This window comes from Ctenopharyngodon idella, chromosome 7, assembly GCF_019924925.1.
Source record: "Ctenopharyngodon idella isolate HZGC_01 chromosome 7, HZGC01, whole genome shotgun sequence".
Lineage (NCBI taxonomy): Eukaryota > Metazoa > Chordata > Actinopteri > Cypriniformes > Xenocyprididae > Ctenopharyngodon > Ctenopharyngodon idella.
This window is the reverse complement of record NC_067226.1, coordinates 29006437-29023703: the sequence shown is the minus strand read 5'-3', so window position 1 is coordinate 29023703 and position 17267 is coordinate 29006437. Positions and strand designations below refer to the sequence as shown.

General features: G+C 36.8%; 3 protein-coding genes and 1 long non-coding RNA gene across 6 annotated transcripts in view; 2 read left to right on the top strand and 2 right to left on the bottom strand.

Moving 5' to 3' along the window:
* Positions 1–17267, top strand: part of LOC127516298 (Fc receptor-like protein 5) — a 237800-nt gene that overhangs the window by 103092 nt on the left and 117441 nt on the right. The window contains exon 8 of one of the 2 annotated variants that reach the window (XM_051900800.1): positions 11136–11274. The exons of the other annotated variant lie outside the window; for it this stretch is intronic. Within the exon in view, the coding sequence (XP_051756760.1) occupies positions 11136–11274 (139 nt within the window). The remainder of the gene's footprint in view (positions 1–11135; positions 11275–17267) is intronic. 2 annotated transcript variants of the gene reach the window in all.
* LOC127516321 (uncharacterized) overlaps positions 1–17267 on the bottom strand; it is a 251302-nt gene that overhangs the window by 121694 nt on the left and 112341 nt on the right. The window contains exon 3 of one of the 2 annotated variants that reach the window (XR_007930972.1): positions 12614–12648. The exons of the other annotated variant lie outside the window; for it this stretch is intronic. This is a non-coding gene — a long non-coding RNA (uncharacterized LOC127516321). Of the gene's footprint in view, positions 1–12613; positions 12649–17267 lie in introns of those variants that run through there. 2 annotated transcript variants of the gene reach the window in all.
* Positions 1–17267, bottom strand: part of LOC127516317 (histone H2B-like) — a 192380-nt gene that overhangs the window by 112408 nt on the left and 62705 nt on the right. The gene's annotated exons all lie outside the window — the stretch shown is intronic.
* Positions 1–17267, top strand: part of LOC127516299 (titin-like) — a 136527-nt gene that overhangs the window by 59974 nt on the left and 59286 nt on the right. The window contains exons 10-14 of the mRNA XM_051900804.1: positions 12243–12521; positions 12619–12969; positions 13045–13323; positions 13412–13675; positions 14346–14591. Of these exons, the coding sequence (XP_051756764.1) occupies positions 12243–12521; positions 12619–12969; positions 13045–13323; positions 13412–13675; positions 14346–14591 (1419 nt within the window). The remainder of the gene's footprint in view (positions 1–12242; positions 12522–12618; positions 12970–13044; positions 13324–13411; positions 13676–14345; positions 14592–17267) is intronic.

The window sequence follows — 17267 nt, the reverse complement described above, 5'->3', positions numbered from 1 at the left end:
TCACCAATTCCCCCAATGGTGCGGCGAAAAATAGTGGAGCATTATCAGAAAGGAGTTTCTCAGAGAAAAATTGCGAAGAGTTTGAAGTTATCATCATCTACAGTGCATAATATCATCCAAAGATTCAGAGAATCTGGAACGATCTCTGTGCGTAAGGGCCAAGGCCGGAAAACCATACTGGATGCCCGTGATCTTCAGGCCCTTAGACGGCACTGCATCACATACAGGAATGCTACTGTAATGGAAATCACAACATGGGCTCAGGAATACTTCCAGAAAACATTGTCGGTGAACACAATCCAAATCATTTGGCGCATCATAAAGAGGAAGATGCAACAAAGAAGACCTAAGACAGTTGAGCAACTAGAAACCTGTATTAGACAAGAATGGGACAACATTCCTATTCCTAATCTTGAGCAACTTGTCTCCTCAGTCCCCAGACGTTTGCAGACTGTTATAAAAAGAAGAGGGGATGCCACACAGTGGTAAACATGGCCTTGTCCCAACTTTTTTGAGATGTGTTGATGCCATGAAATTTAAAATCAACTTATTTTTCCCTTAAAATTATACATTTTCTCAGTTTAAACATTTGATATGTCATCTATGTTGTATTCTGAATAAAATATTGAAATTTGAAACTTCCACATCATTGCATTCCTTTTTTATTCACAATTTGTACAGTGTCCCAACTTTTTTGGAATTGGGCTTGTACATGAGGGAGATTAAATGAAGACAGATTTTTTTTTTTTTTCAGGTGAGCTAATGTTAAAACTTTGAGTGATGGATTTCACTTAGTGAAATCTTTATTTTTTTATACAAATGCAGCTTTGCGTTGCTTTTCAGATGATCCTGTCGTCATTTTGTCCCTGATTATGACTGAAAGTTCATTAACTGTCCATCAAACATTAGAATTAAGATTTATTTCATCAACATTAGCTCACCTGAACATAAAAATTCTGTCTTCATTTAATCTCCCTCATGTCCTCCAAATCTGTATGTTTTTCTTCTTTAGAACATTTTTTTAACAATGTGCTGATTGCTATAATAATGATGAGATGGTGAGTTTTCAGAGTTCAAAAAGAACACAAAAGCACAATTCACAAGTTCGCCTGCCCATTCAGTCTGAATGGTTAATGGTAGAACAAACTTGGCTTGCTGTCCTCGAAGGAGGCTCGAACCTGAGGCCCGGCTCGAGCTCCGAGTTAAACCCCCCTATAATAGTACTGCATAGAGGGAGAATAAGAGAAATAGAGGAGGAGTGATGCTGGAAGAATTGTCGCTGGGATGACACAGTGACTGCTGCTTATATACGCTCGTAATGATGATTGACAGGATTGAATGTTTAGGCTCCTCCCGAACCTATGTTTGGAACTGCATTAAGTGTATCATAAGTCCAATGACTCTATATGAAATCATGAAGAGAATTTTAGTCTCCATCATCCTGTCCAGAGACACAGTTTAGAAACAAAACATGCAGCCTCTGTTTACTGACAGTTTACAGACATCTCTGATCACTGATATTCTGCAGAAAAAGAAAGGGAAAAAATGCTGTCACTGTCAAAACTCTGCACTTTGTATCTGACCAGAAAGAGAGAGAAAGTTTTGTGACATGACCTCATCACATTGCAAGTTTAATTTGGCACTCTTTTTTTACTGTCTTAAATTATATAAATATTGTCAGTTGTGTGAATACAAAAAAAATATACATGCAGACTAGAAATAAATATCAGTGTTTCATTTAGTTTTTACCAATAATTACAAACATTTTTGATTTAATACAAAAATTAAATGTGTTGCATAGAAAACAGATGTTTTGTCTGCATTATGTGCACATTGAAGCTCCAACAGCAATATTATTTTGCTGATAATTTCAGCTGTATGTGTGTGATATGTGTAGAAGTGTTTTAGGAGAAATGTAACGTCCAGGTCTGAAAATCTCGATTAACTTCAGCGTTCAAATTACAAATGACCACTTTCCTTCTGATCTTTCTATTCTTTTATTTATCTGCATACAGAATTGTGATTGCTTAGTCCTTTTTGCAAATATTTAACCTTTAACCAGTAACAGTAAAGTGACAGAAGCACAGGCTGTTCCAGAAAGCAGGATTAATTTACCGTCCCATAAACCCTGAACTCTGTTGATTAACCCAAACCTTTCTCACTCGTGGTTATCGGTTTCAAAATTCCCAATGGGAGTAAGTTCAGTCAACTCAGAGCTCATGTTGAACACACAAAGACATTCTTGATCTCAACAGAGCACCAAATCCTGGAGTCATCTGTGTCTCATTTTCTCATGCCATGAGGCTGTTTCATTTCAGTAAACTGACCACTACATTCCAAATAAGGAAGCTACAGAAATTTAACGGTCAATTTTATAACGGTTACTGTCCTGAAATAAGACATCCTTTATGAACTATGCAGCTAGGGTTGCAAAATTCCGGAAACTTTCCATGGGAATTAACGGGAATATATTGGAATTAATGGGAATTAATGGGAATAAACAGGGAATTTGCAAAATTGCAGATTAGCCTATAACAGGGTACTTAAATGTACTTGAAAAAAAAAAAAAAAAACATCTTGCAGCATAATTTTGGTTAAAACAACCAGATTTAATGCAATTTCAGTTGAATTTTTACCCTGACATTCACACAGCACACTACTTACTGCAGGGATATTGAGGCCACACCCCCTGCATGCACTGTGCATTCCCCCAGTGCATAACATACACATTTGATCAAAAATTCAGAAAAAACAGTAATATTGTGAAATATAACCACAATTTAAAATAATGTTTTTTTATTTTAATAAACATTAAAATATAATTTATTTCTGTGATGCAAAGCTGAATTTTCAGCATCATTACTCCAGTCTTCAGTGTCACATGATCCTTCAGCAATCATTCTAATATGCTAATTTGATACTCAGTTATCAATGTTGGAAACAGTTGTGCTGCTTAACATTTTTTATAACCTGTGATACTTTTTTTTTCAGGATTCTTTGATGAATAAAAATTTAAAGAACAGCATTTATTTAAAATAGAAATCTTTTGTAACAATATACACTACCGGTCAAAATTCTGGGGTCAGTAATTTTTTCTTTTTTTTTTTTTGAAAGAAATTAATACTTTTATTCAGCAAGGATGTGTGAAATTAATAAAAAGTGAAATTAAAGTGATATTGTTAGAAAAAAATGCTATTTTGAATAAATGCTGTTCTTTTTAACTTTTTATTCATCAATGAATCCTGAAAAAAGTATTACAGGTTCCAAAAAAAAAAAAAAAAAAAAATATTAAGCAGCACAACTGTTTCCAACATTGACAATAACTGAGTATCAACTCAGCATATTAGAATGATTTCTGAAGGATCATGTGACACTGAAATAAATAACCTAACAATTGCTGCAATAAAAATATTTATTTTACATATTTACTAAATTAGAATTAATTGAATGCGAAAAAGAAATTTCATGTTATGACCAAACAAAATGTTTATATTTATGTTTGCATATGATACATTTTATATAAATATTATACATTTATATAAATTTCCCAAAATTTCCAATTAATTCCCATAAATTTACCGGAAACTTTCCGCCCTTTTGCAACCCTATATGCAGCCAACAAAATGCATTCTTCGGAGGATGCAGCCTTCGAAATGAGACACATCTCCATGGAAATGGACGCTAAGAAGCAGCGTGTCTTACTTCTCCTTTTTTACATTCTTAGTGCATTTTGTCACCTACTGAACGCTTCTGCATTCATTTTTTTTTTAAAACTTATATTTTAATCTTTAAACTTTAATCAGTTTTTTTCTTATTAATGATTAAACTATTATATTAGTGTGAACACAAATTATATTATTTTTATGTTTTCAATTAATTAAAAAAGAAAGATTGAACTACAAAACAGTCTGTGCCTACAAAGATATTATATATATATGAGCAATATCACACTCGTAGCCGTGCGATATGGTTGTATATCAGCACGGCTGTGATTCGTCCGTACTTGTGTGATTCCTACCAGTGTGATATTGCGTTTATACAACGTAGGTAATCACAGCGTGCTGATATACAGCCATATCGCACGGCTACGAGTGTGATATTGCGTTTATACAACAGTTCGACGGCACGATCGAGTGTGTAAAAAATAAGAAATAATAACGGAGTGTCTTTAAAAACCTCTTTTTGTGCAGCACTACTTCCTTCCGCCACGGATTCAGATCTCAAGTTGACAGTTGGAACAAGCCTCCGCTCCGTTACTAATTCTAAAACGTCACTTCATGAACGTTATCCAGACGTTTATCCACATGTACGTTATTCAGACGCAAAGTAAAAAAAAATATACTTTCTCAACTACATCGCCGCCATCACCGCTGCGCACTTTGAGCGCAGCTCCAACACGTGACCGTGACGTCTAACGTCTCATATCTTACGTTCACGCCTGAATACTATGGGATTTTGGCCAGACGGCTGGCGAGCGTATACACGTTAGTTCTCCTCTCAGTTTGCTAAGCAATCATCAAATTTTGTAGAAATCACCCCTCATAGTATTCGCAAAAATTACGTTGGATTTGCTCGGCCGCCATGACGGTCCCTTCTAGCGTAGTGATGTCCGGTTCGAGAACTAATCGTTCTTTTGATCCGGTTCTTTTTAGTGAACTGGTCGAACCAGTTCACCAAATCGGACTGAATCGTTCGAAACAGTTCGCATCTCCAGTAAGCAAACACTAATCCACAAGTTACTAAAGTTACTCACTTTTTGACGTGCCTGACACTACCTCTCGAAATAAACCAACATCCCGGAGTTATTCAGTTACTCCAACAGTACACTGACCTAACCTATGTATGTGATAATATAAAACATACTGGAAATATGTTTGACTTAATTCAAAATACAAAACGTGTATTGTGCTTTTCCAAATACACCATAACAGCATGTAATGAACCTCGTTGAAAGCCCAAACACGTCTGTCAAAATAATTCTCATACAACGGCTACAGATTTTAATCACAGGGAAATCACTTTATTTAACGTATACAAAAAATATAACTCATGGCACAGGCACGGGGAGATACAGCGAAGGGGGAAAACAAACATGGGGCCGCCCGCAATTCACCACCTCACTTAATCTACACACAGTGAATTTCACGCTCAATTCATCAAGTATTTAGCACTCCAACAGCACGCTTACACAGCACACCGTGAACACACAGAGGGCGTGTTTCTCCGTTCATTTAACCCCCAACTTCTCTCCCTTGCCCGTTGCCCGTCATACAACAACAATTCATAAATACATAGAGGAATGAATATATTAAAAACACTTCCCTCTCCCAAGGCCGAGGAGACCCATCCATAGGGGGTAAAGCAGAGCACAGACAACTCGCGGCGTCCGCCAGGGAGCGTCCCTTCACGATAAAGAGGCGGCGCTTGAGTCACAAGTCCATTCATAAAACAGTCAATTTGTTTTCCGCAGCAGTCTCGTCCTTATGCTGCATTTACAAGAGCCGGGCAAAAATCCTTCTCATCAATCGTATCTGAGTTGGGCAACATGTGGCGCCAGCAATCAGTGTGCCAAGGCAGGTGACACTAAGTCAATTCCCCCCTTCTAACTCCACTCTCTAACATAAAGACAGCTAACTAACTACCTATCTTCATCTCCGGAGGGCCTATTGCCCCTGAGAGACAACCAAACGTACCCCATTAGTCACCGCCTAAGCCACCGTCCCTTCTCCTCCCCGCCACTTTTAAAGTGTCCCTTTGTGTGCTCCTCCTCAGGTGTGTGTATCCCATCAAAACAGTCACGTGATTGTCCAATGACGACACAGTACAAGCATACAAAATACTGTACATAATACTGTACATAAGAAACTACATGCCAACATGAACATAAATATTTTGTACACAGATCAAACTAATGTTCAGAAATAGTTCTACACATTTCTTTTTCTATATTAATGTTATTTAAAAAGCATTATAGTAAAAGTTGTGCAGTTGTGCTTTCATGTTAAATTTGTTTTTAAAGATTGGAAACAAAACTATCAAACTAAACATTTATTTGTTTCATAAATAATAAATAATCCATGGACAGCTTATTTAATTTCTAAACAAGGTGATATAAAGATAAAAATGACGTAATCAAACTACAGCGAGAGCAAACAAGCGACTCCTTTTGTATCGCTCTCGCGGTTCTCAAATCTCAATCTCGAGAAGAATCGGTTGCAACGGTTTTCGGATCACCAGTACACAACCGAGAACTGCTTCTTTCGGACATGTCCGATTTGAGAATCGATGAGCTGATGATACTGCGCATGCGTGATTCAGCGTGTGCTCTGAAGCTACCAAACAGTAATGACTGTCACAGCACCGGTTAACTAGTAGGACAACTGATGCTATGAGAGGACTCGAATGAGGGGCCAATCTGGCGAAACGTAAGTTTATTTAATTACAAATAAATCGTAATGTAAGAGGATCATGGTTTCTGCGCTGATGAAGACTAATTTATTAACTTTATAACTGTAAAACTTCACTGCCTGAAGTCTGCACATCACTGCCTGTATATGTGTTTGGATGCTTTAGATGCAAAACTAAATTGTAAGAAACGTTGTAGATTATAATGATGTTTCAGTTGACTGATGTTATGATTACTGACTTTATATATTTGAATGTGTTGTGTTTTTTTTTTTTTTTAATTAATATTACACATTTGCTTACAAAGTACAAAAGTGAGAAATAGCAAGAGAAAAGAGCCAGGGGTTCAGGGATGGCCAACACATTGAAAATGATAAAGAAAAATAAATAATGAATAATAATAAATAATAATAAACAATAAATAAATAAAAATAAATAAATAAATGGGGAAATATCATGTGTTAAGTGTTTATTCATCCCGGCCCGCGATAGATGACGTCATCGCGAATGACGTCATTACGTCGGAACGTAAAAGAACCGGTGAACCGGTTTTTTCAACCGGTTTATTAAAACGAACTGTCCGAAAGAACCGGTTCGCGGAAAAGAACCGAACTTCCTATCACTATTCTAGCGGAGTGATACAAACGGTGAAAAGGTAGGAGTGTTGTTGTCACTAAAATATCGCACGGCTATCAGATTCGAGAACCAGAAAGAACTGTTGTGTGTGTATATATATATATATATATATATATATATATATATATATATATATGTATATGTGTGTGTGTGTGTGTGTACAAAAAAAAAAAAATGTACATTGGTGTGATACACACGTGGAACGCGTTTGGTAATTGCCTCCGGTCGGTGCAACATTGCCGTAACGCCGTTTTGGACGGCGGCGGGCTGGGACCTGGAAACGGAAGGCTGCATCAGTGTTGCCAACTTAGCGACTTTTTTCCAAGAAAGCGCATTGTGACGAATATACTTGTTAACCTGATCTAGCTTCCGAGACCCCCCGGTACTGCCGCACGAGCGCGAGGTTTTCCTTGCTTTCACTCTCTCTCTGTGTCTGCTATTCAGTGAGTGGCTGAGAGGAGCTGCGCATTCAGTTGAGGCTGTGCGCTCTGCCAGAGAACAAATAAAATATATACTATTGCTTCTAACCTTAGTGATCATTTTACGTGTACGTATAGCCAAAATTACAGCAAATGTCTTTATCTTATGTGTATTGTGATTTTGTCAGACAACGTCTCGATTATAAATCAGGATTTTAGCTCTGGTTTAACATGTCAGGGTTCGAAAGTAACGCTTGTCAAATAGTCCGGGTTAAGTGGATTTTTTGAAGGGGCAAGTGAAAGAGAATTTTACTTGCCTGGCTGGACAAGGACCTGATTAAAACATCAATTAAAAAAAAAAAAAAAACGCGAGAATGACTGATTTTATTACATTTAGTGTAAGTGGCGATCGATAGTGGATGATAATAGGCTGTATAATGAAGGCTAGCCTATTGACGATAACAAGGTTGCGCTGTTGAGGCTCGCGCACCATCTCGAGGAGAAATGGAAACATGAGCGAAGCACACACAAAAAGAAACTCAGTTAAACATACTGCGGTAAAAATTAAAAATGTGGAGTTTTTATAACTTGATACAGTTAAGCAAAATCACATGACCAAAAATGCTGTTTTCCTAAACAGGCTACCATCACGATTAAAAACGTGACACTGATTTCATACAACAGTTCAGTTAACAAATAGTTCATATTAAGTCACTTACATTTTAGAAGGAACATTGACTGTTTTTGTTCTATTTTAGCAGCAAAAATAGTTTCAAACAAAAATCACAGCAGAACCATAGCGTAGCAACACTCACCCTGCATCCCAATGTGTATACTATCCACCCTATCCGCCTAAATAGTATTGAATATTACTAATGTCACATACTATTTAGGATGGATAGAATGCACATTGAGACTCAGGCTCAGCCTTGTTTTCGTTATGAATGAATGATTCAACGTTTTGAATGAACCGGTTGAGTCAAAGATTCAATGACCCATTCATAAACAGCTGCCTCATTCTTGAATGAATCAGCCATTGGAATGAATCGTTTGAATGAATGACTCACTTATTAAGACGGTTACTTGACGCCACCTACTGGTGGTTTAATTAAATTTTTTAAAGAATCATTTCCCCCCCAACATTTCTTACAATCCCATAACATTATTTAAAGGTGCAATATGTAAAAATTTTGTCCGCTAGAGGTCGCTAGAGGCCTATTCAAAACAAAGGCATAGCTTGATGATGGCAAGTCTGAGCGCGGAATCTTGGGACATGTGGTCTTCACCTCAACTTGACGGTGGAAACAGTCAGGATGGGACTCAGGAAGAAATCATGTTCATGGATGCGATTATCAACGTTACTGTAGTATGAGGCAGAGCAGGACCGAGTGTTGTGGGAGCTGAACGAGGCCGCTGGAGCGATTGCGCAACACATGCCTCACGAGCAGCGGAACTTTTATTATGCCACAGTCGCCGGTGCCACTTCCGCTTTTCTGGTCATGAGTATGAGGTAATGCAGCCCTATTTATCATATTAGATACATTTGAGTGTGTTGAAAATTATGTTATAACATTACTCTGTGCGTTCGCTCGGTGGCTGCTGTGAGACACTTGTTTGAGACACACTGCAGTAAGATAGATCGATTTTAGAATATCATATTAAATGCTGGATGGCTTGTGTTGATAAATGGCATTCAATGAATTTTAAAACGTATTGTATGATGGATAAAATTCTGTATTACTGTTACTAAAAATAAAGCTTCATCTGATTATGCTATGTTAGCTACTTGACAAAATAGTGTTTTTCTCTGAGGCATGGTAAAGCATGGTACTCACAAAAAATAACAGTAAGACTAAACGTGTTGAGCTATATAAAAATAATTAGTTTTCTGTCTATACATGTAACCAAACAGTTGTTCCCTTGTCTATTAAAACACGTGATATTTTAAAGCGTCTTTGGTGTTTCCATGGTTTTTACAAAATAAAACCGGAAACCGAGGGTAATGCGGGTATGACGCAATTGACAGGCGACTTCTCACACGTCCCGGAGCCTTGGTTAAAATTGCAATTTTCTCACGATTTACAAATAGTTGGAAACATTTGGGATATTGTAAGTACTCAAGTGAACAAAATATATAACACTGGCCTAGTGGTTTTTGGATATTTTAGTGCAAAATTCTTACATATTGCACCTTTAATACAGATGTAATTTATTTTTTTTATTGTAAATTTGTAAATGATTTAATTTGATTGGTAACAGCCCTTAGTGTCTTATTCCAATTAAATTTACTGATCGAATTTAAGAATTTAAAATGAACGATGAATCATACATTTTACATGAATCGTACAAGATTTAAAAATGTCAAAGCTGCAATATTCTGAAAGGATATTGCTTCAGAAATTTTAAATTTATATTTACACCACACAAAAAATCCTTTTTTTTTCGGACAAGCAACTAATTTACTCGTACAAGTGAATGACAAGGCTTAATGTCGAGCCCTGTATGTAGTCTTAATGGGCCACATTTCAGTCATCATTTCATGTTGTCTGACAACTTTATTTAGAATTTGGCTGTATTAAAATATATTATGTGAGTAAAAAGGGTAGCAGCAGAGAAGCAAACAAATGTAAAGGGCTGACACTTGGCAGAATGCGAATGCAACAATGACATGAATATTCTAATTGCCATATGACATCATCTATCGACATTTAGCGTCATACATATATGTAACAATATGGCATTAAAAAATGTAAAAAAAATTGGCATTGGCATTAAAAAGGCATTAAAAAGCATTAAATTAGATTTGATGAAACTTGCAGAAACCCTGATAATATTATATATTGTTTATAAAAAAAAAGCTAAAGTTGAGATTATCCACTTAATTATCCATAAACTTATCTCAGATCTGTTGCAGAACCTGCTTAATACTCTGAACTATAACTAATATTTCCTGAATATACCCAAGACTTTAACATTATTCTTTGAAAGTACTGGAATTTCCTTCTCAAAATCTACAGTATATTTTTGCTGTTCTGTTTTGTGTCACTGGTGGGAGTAGAAAAGACACACTTCCCTTTAATTCAAAATACATTACATATTAGTGTATAAAAAGTAATGATAAAAACAGAAGAATACTGAATAATATGGCCAATAACACCTAAAATAAATGAACTCAACACTGAATAACTGTACACTTACAGATAAACCGCAGCCAAATCTACAATTTAAAATCTGCAAGTACAATGACAGGCTGATTAGGATCACAGATCTTTCATAGTACATCATCTGTATCCTCCAGACACATTCAGTTCATTCCAGTGATCTGCTGCCCTTCAGATTATCTGCAGATGAATGAAACCATCAGTGGAAGACTTTATCAGCATAATCAGAACAAGGTCAGGATAGAAATGTTATGGAGCCACAGTTTATTTGTTGTCAAGTGACATCGAAGCAGTTTTTCAGGCTAGAATATTCAGACTAGAATACCGAAGACGTGACGGAGCCGGAGCCTCCTCAAAACACATGAGAAAACTAATGAAGCAAACCAGAACATATGATATTAAATATGAGATAAAATAATGGATAAACTACATAGTTTTTTTTTTAAACATTTACAAAATAGATTCCTCTAAAAGAGCTGTTTGAGTCACTTTATGTTTTTGTCTTTCTTCACAGGTTTACCCACACCTACACTGACTGTGACTCCAGACAGATCTGTATTCACTGGAGAGACAGTCAATCTGAAGTGTGAGATAAACTCTGATCACAGTGACTGGAAATATGAGTGGTATAAAGGCTACAGTGTGTTACAGACGTCTGAGCGTTACACTGTAAATGGAGACACTCTCAGTATTGTTGAAGCTGTTAAGTCTGATCAGGGTCAGTACTGGTGTAAAGGACACATAGATGGAAGATCAGTTTCATCACAATCAAGCTCTGTTTCTCTCTCTGTGGAGGGTGAGTTGAACATCATTGTCCTCATAAACTCCCTCTACTACATGATCATGATCACAACCAGTCAAGAGTGTCTTTTTTTCATTCAACATCACAGCATGTCAGCACGTCTTTCTAACCAGCATGAACCTATGGTGGTCACGAGTACCCAAACATTACTGTGGTGTCCAGAGACAAACATGCTTTACAAACAAAACATTCAATCTCTCGAAGATTTACTGACAGTTGTCTGACATCTCTGATCACTAATGTTATGAAATAAAGGAAGAAAGACTTACTCAGAATGATTCACAGAGTCGAACCTCTGCTAAAACAATATGGCTGTCGCTGTCAAAACTCTGCACTTTGTATGTGACCAGAAAAATACATTTTAGCTCAGACACAGAAAGTTCAGACTGTCCAGTTATTTCACAGCAGACATACAGGATCATTTTACTGAGTATTACAGAATAAATGAACTCCAGATGTTCAAAAGAAAATCACACAGGTTAACTAGTCATTACCTTTATTAATGGGGAAAAAAATAATTTATACAATCTACAAGAACACTTTTAAATGATGCAAATATTATATAATCCACATTTGTGTGAAACGTGAACTTAAAAGAACATACTTACAGACTGGTTATGAATATCAACATTTTATTTAGTTTTTACTAATAATTACAAACATTTTTAATGTAGTTCATATTCAGATCTGTTTAATGTTATCCGTATTTCAACACTTATACTCTTCTGTATCCACTGTTGCAGACAAATACTAATGATTTGTCAAACACAGGTGAACTCTGACTCTTGAGGATCAGAATCTGTTCTTGTTCTCCTGCAGGTCTAAAGCCAAAGCCTGAACTCACATCAGATCCTGCAGGAGCTGCACTGACAGGAAACACAGTGACTTTGACCTGTCGCATGGATCCGTCCACTGGATACTGGGACTTTTACTGGTACAAACACACACTGAACCCTGAGACAGAGAAGACACAAACAAACTCCTACAGACTGAAGATTGATTCAGTGTCTGATGGAGGCCAGTACTGGTGTAGAGCTGGAAGAGGGAAACCAGTCTATTACACAAACTACAGTGATGCACTGTGGGTCAATGTTACAGGTGAGAGAGAAAACTGTGTGATTCAACATACAGATCAGAGACAATATCTTCAGAATGTCTAAAACTTTAAATAAATGTAATAATATGTTTTGTACAGTGAGTCCTAAAGCTGTGCTGACGGTACGACCTGATGAACGAGTGTTTAGAGGAGAAACAGTCACTCTCAGATGTGATATAAAGTGGGGAGGAGACACTGAGTGGACATACAGATGGGGAAGAGAGGGAACCAACAACTTCAATACAAACTCTGCCAATCGATGTACAAAACAAGAGTGTGGCACCAGTGGAGTTAATAAATGGAAACACAGAGAAGCTGTCAGTCTGTGCTCAACACAAGAGTTGAACATCAGCAGTGTTAAATACATTCACAGTGGTAAATACACCTGTACAGGACTGATAAACACTCAGATCTCTCAGCGCAGTGATGCTGTTACACTGACTGTATCAGGTGAGTTTGTGTTTGTTGTGATCAGCTTCTCCATCAGTTTCTCTATGGCTCTGTAACTCATGATGTTTTGTTCAGATGAAGCTCAGGCAGCAGTGCGAGTGTCTCCACAGCCGTGGCTGACTGAAGGAGAATCAGTGACTCTGATCTGTGAGGTTTCAGGCTCCTCTACAGGCTGGACGTTCAGCTGGTTCAGAGATCATGATCATCGGTCAGACAGCAGCAGAGGAGCTGGAGGATCTTACACTCTCAGTCCTGCTGCTCTACAGCACACAGGAGTTTATACGTGCAGAGCAGAGAGAGGACGACCAGCCTATTACACACGACACAGCAGCACACAGCCACTGTGGGTCACTGGTGAGTGTTTATGTTTGTGCTCATCCATATTTGTATTTCATTGCAGTCTCTGTGCTGTCAGTTTTGAATGAGAATTTCTTCTTTTCAGGTGTTTCTTCTTCAGTGTCTCTGGTCATCAATCCCAGCAGAAGTCAACACTTCTCATCTGACTCTCTCTCTCTGAGCTGTGAGGATCAGAGTAACTCTGCTGGATGGACAGTGAGAAGATACACAGACAAAGACACAAAAACTTGTTCAAATCAAACAGGATCTGCATGTGTAATCGAGTCTCTCAGCACATCTGACACTGGAGTGTACTGGTGTCAGTCTGAATCTGGAGAGAAACGTCATCCTCAAAACATCACTGTACATGGTGAGTCCAATCACACTTACAACTAGATGAAACATAATAAATAACAATCTGTTCAAGAATAATATATATATATATATATATATATATATATATATATATATATATATATATATATAATTAAGAATTCTGTCATGTGTTTGGTAAACTGAAAATATCAGAATATTTTTGAGATCAGCAATTTAAAAAAAAAAATGTTTTGGAAAGATGTTTGTTCATCAAGGCTGCATTTATTTGATTACAATTACAGTAAAAAACAGTAATATTCTGAAATATTATTACAATTTCTATGGGAATATATTGTAAAATGTAATTTATTCCTGTGATCAAATCTGAATTTTCAGCATGATTACTCCAGTCTTCAGTGTCACACGATCCTTCAGAAATCATTCTAATATGCTGATTTGCTGCTCAATAAACTTTTCTGATTATTATAAATGTTGAAAACAGTTGTGATGCTTCATATTTTTTTGGAAAATGTGATACATTTTTTTTTGCTGAATAGAAAGTTTGAAGAACAGCATTTATTTGAAAAATAAATAAAAAAAACAAATACTTAAAAAAAATATAAACAAACTTTAAACTTAAATTTTAAACAAATTGAAGTATGGCTCTAATTAAGTACAGCCTGTATCATCACTAGCATCTGTTGATGTATTTCTTGTGTTTGTAGATGGTGAAGTGATTCTGGTGAGTTCTGTTGATCCTGTGATTGAGGGAGAGACTCTGACTCTACACTGTTTACATCGATCTACAAACTCCTCAATCCTCAGCGCTGATTTCTATAAAGACGGATCACTGGTTCAGAATCAGACGACAGGAGAGATGAGCATCACTACTGTCTCAAAGTCACATGAGGGTTTCTACTACTGTAAAACAGAGAGAGGACAGTCACTCCACAGCTGGATCTCAGTCAGAGGTGAGAGTCACTGGAGTCTGTAACTGTGAGATGATTTGATTTGATTCATGAGCATCTGATGAGATTCGCCACACGATTATTATATACGAGTCTCTGACTCTTATTTCTGCTGGAGAACAATCAATTATTGACATCAGTGTTTATTGTTTTACATAACTCACATGAATGAAAGTGACTATCAAATCACACACAAAATATACTGAAATATAATGAAATCAACACCTTATAAACAATGTCCAATTCAATGAAATCAAGAGTGTTTTATTTTTTTCTTCATTTGAAAAGCAGCAAAGAATGAATCTGATTGTGCTCATATGTGGTCAGTGTCATTTTTGGTCTGAAGAGGAGAATATATATTTTTTCTTACCCCTTAAAGTTAAACATTAAAATGAATAACTTATATTAATATACTATTCTGTCATCATTTACTCACCCTCATGACTTTCTTTCTTCTGTGCAACATAAAAGAAGATATTTGGAAAAAATGTATCTGTGTTTTTGTCCATACAATGAAAGTGAAAAAAAAAAAAAAGAAAAAAAAAAAGATTCATACAGGTTTGAATACAGAGCTCTGTGTTGGTGGAATATTATGAGATTGGAGTAGAAATATTGAAAGCTTTTGAATTCACTCACAAAACTTTGGGTTCCTCAAGAAACTTTTTGAAGCCCTTAAGAGCTCCGTAATGTTGCTCAATAATGTTCTTGTGTTTCTGTTTTTCAGTGTCACGTTCAGGTCAGATTTCTGTCTTCAACATCCTCGGTTTTCTTCTGGCAGCTTGTCCGTATCTGGTAGCGACAGTCGTGATGCTTTACAAATGTTACAGAGCGAGAGGTAAAACTTCTGTCTGATCTCTCTCTCTCTCTCTCTCTCTCTCTCTCTCGCTCTCTCTCTCTCGCAATTCAATTTCAGTTCAAATGAGCCTTATTGGCATTACTTGTACAGTGAGCAATGAACAAAATAATGATTATATAATTCATAAAAAAATAATAAATAAATAAATACACAAATACATTCTTTATAAACAAGAGATAACAAGAAAATGATTCATTATATATAAACTGTACATACATTCAGACATGATAAGAATATTTCTGACTTTATTTTTGCTATTTATTGACATTTTGTGAGCCAGGCAGATCTAATGTTGTGATAGTAATCACAATATATCAGGAAGTGTTCTTCTGTCTCCACCTCTCTCTGAGAGCACAGTGAACACAGTCTCTGCTCTCACGGCTGCCGTCTCTGTCTGTGTCGTCCTCTCTCTATTGATAGTTTTCACAGGACGTCACGTCCTGAGGGGAACGCCCCCCTGGCGGGCAAAACAAGGTTTTCCTCCATTGCACGCCAGTCATTTTTACCAGGTTTGTAGTAAGATCTAATGTAGTAAGACAGTGATATTAAAAGACCAAATTCAGTATACACCTTATTGATTATGCATACTTTGTTCAGGCAAACAAATTTGATCTTTTAATATCACTGTTTTAGTACATTAAGGCACTTTACGGGTGGGTTACACTAAGGATTCTTTAGCCTGGCGTCGGTTCACCCTCCGCCTAATGCTGCTTGATCAGCCCTTTCATTCTAACGGTCTTTCTGCGTAGTTAATCTGTGTTTAAAATGAAGTGGTGCAACACAACTCAATTTAAAATAAAACCCAGATCAACAAATCCTTGATTAGTGTTAAACTTTGCTTAATTTAATCCTTATTGGTGCAAATAACCACCCTTGTGTTTTTCACGTTAGCTTTTTAAAAAAATCGTCCCGCTGTTTTTAGTGATTGAAATCACTGCAGGTGCTGTATATGGATCACAAGAGCCCAAAACTTGCATCTTGTTCACATATTTTTGTTTTTAAGATGGAAAATTGACAGGCTTGTGCTGCAGTTACATGGCTGCTCCACAACAGTCACGTGACTGAAAACTATGAATAGCCAGATACTGATCACACTGTATTTGTTCAGTGTCTTTCTCAGTTTGAGCTCTTTCACACAGCTCAGGTTTATAATCTCTTTTCACGTGTAAATAGAGTTCCATCTTTTTTTTTTTTTTTTTTTTTTATTTAGTGGCATCTTTCCAATAGGCAATGTAATTAGGGCCCGAGCACCGATGGTGTGAGGACCCTATTGGAATTGCTCCGTTTATTATTATTCTTCTCCAAAGTGAATCGCATTTTTTGAGGGCCTGAACATGCTCGAAAACTCATGAAACTTTGCACACGCATCAGAAGTGGTGAAAATTTACGTCTGTTGTGGGTTTCAGAATTGGGCGGGGCAAAATGGCTCGATAGCGCCACCTAATGAAGTGCCCCTCGTGCTACATTTCACATAGATTTTGACATTCGGTACACACGTTTAACAGCCCAATACCTACAAAAAAGTCTCTTGGAACAAAATCTGAAACTAAACAGGAAGTCAGATATTTTGAATTAACTTGCCATTTTTTGCCATTTCCAGTTGTTGTACTTTAACAAACTCCTCCTAGAGCTTTAATCAAATCAATGTCATATTTGGTCAGTCTAATCTAAAGGCCTTTGCGACGTTAAATTGCGAAGATCTAGACTTTTCACTGAAGGGCGTGTCCGTGGCGGCCTGACAAAGTTCGATGTTTCGCAATGAAACAGGCAGTTCTTGTAACTCGGGTATACAATGTCCGATCTGCCCCAAACTTCACATGTTT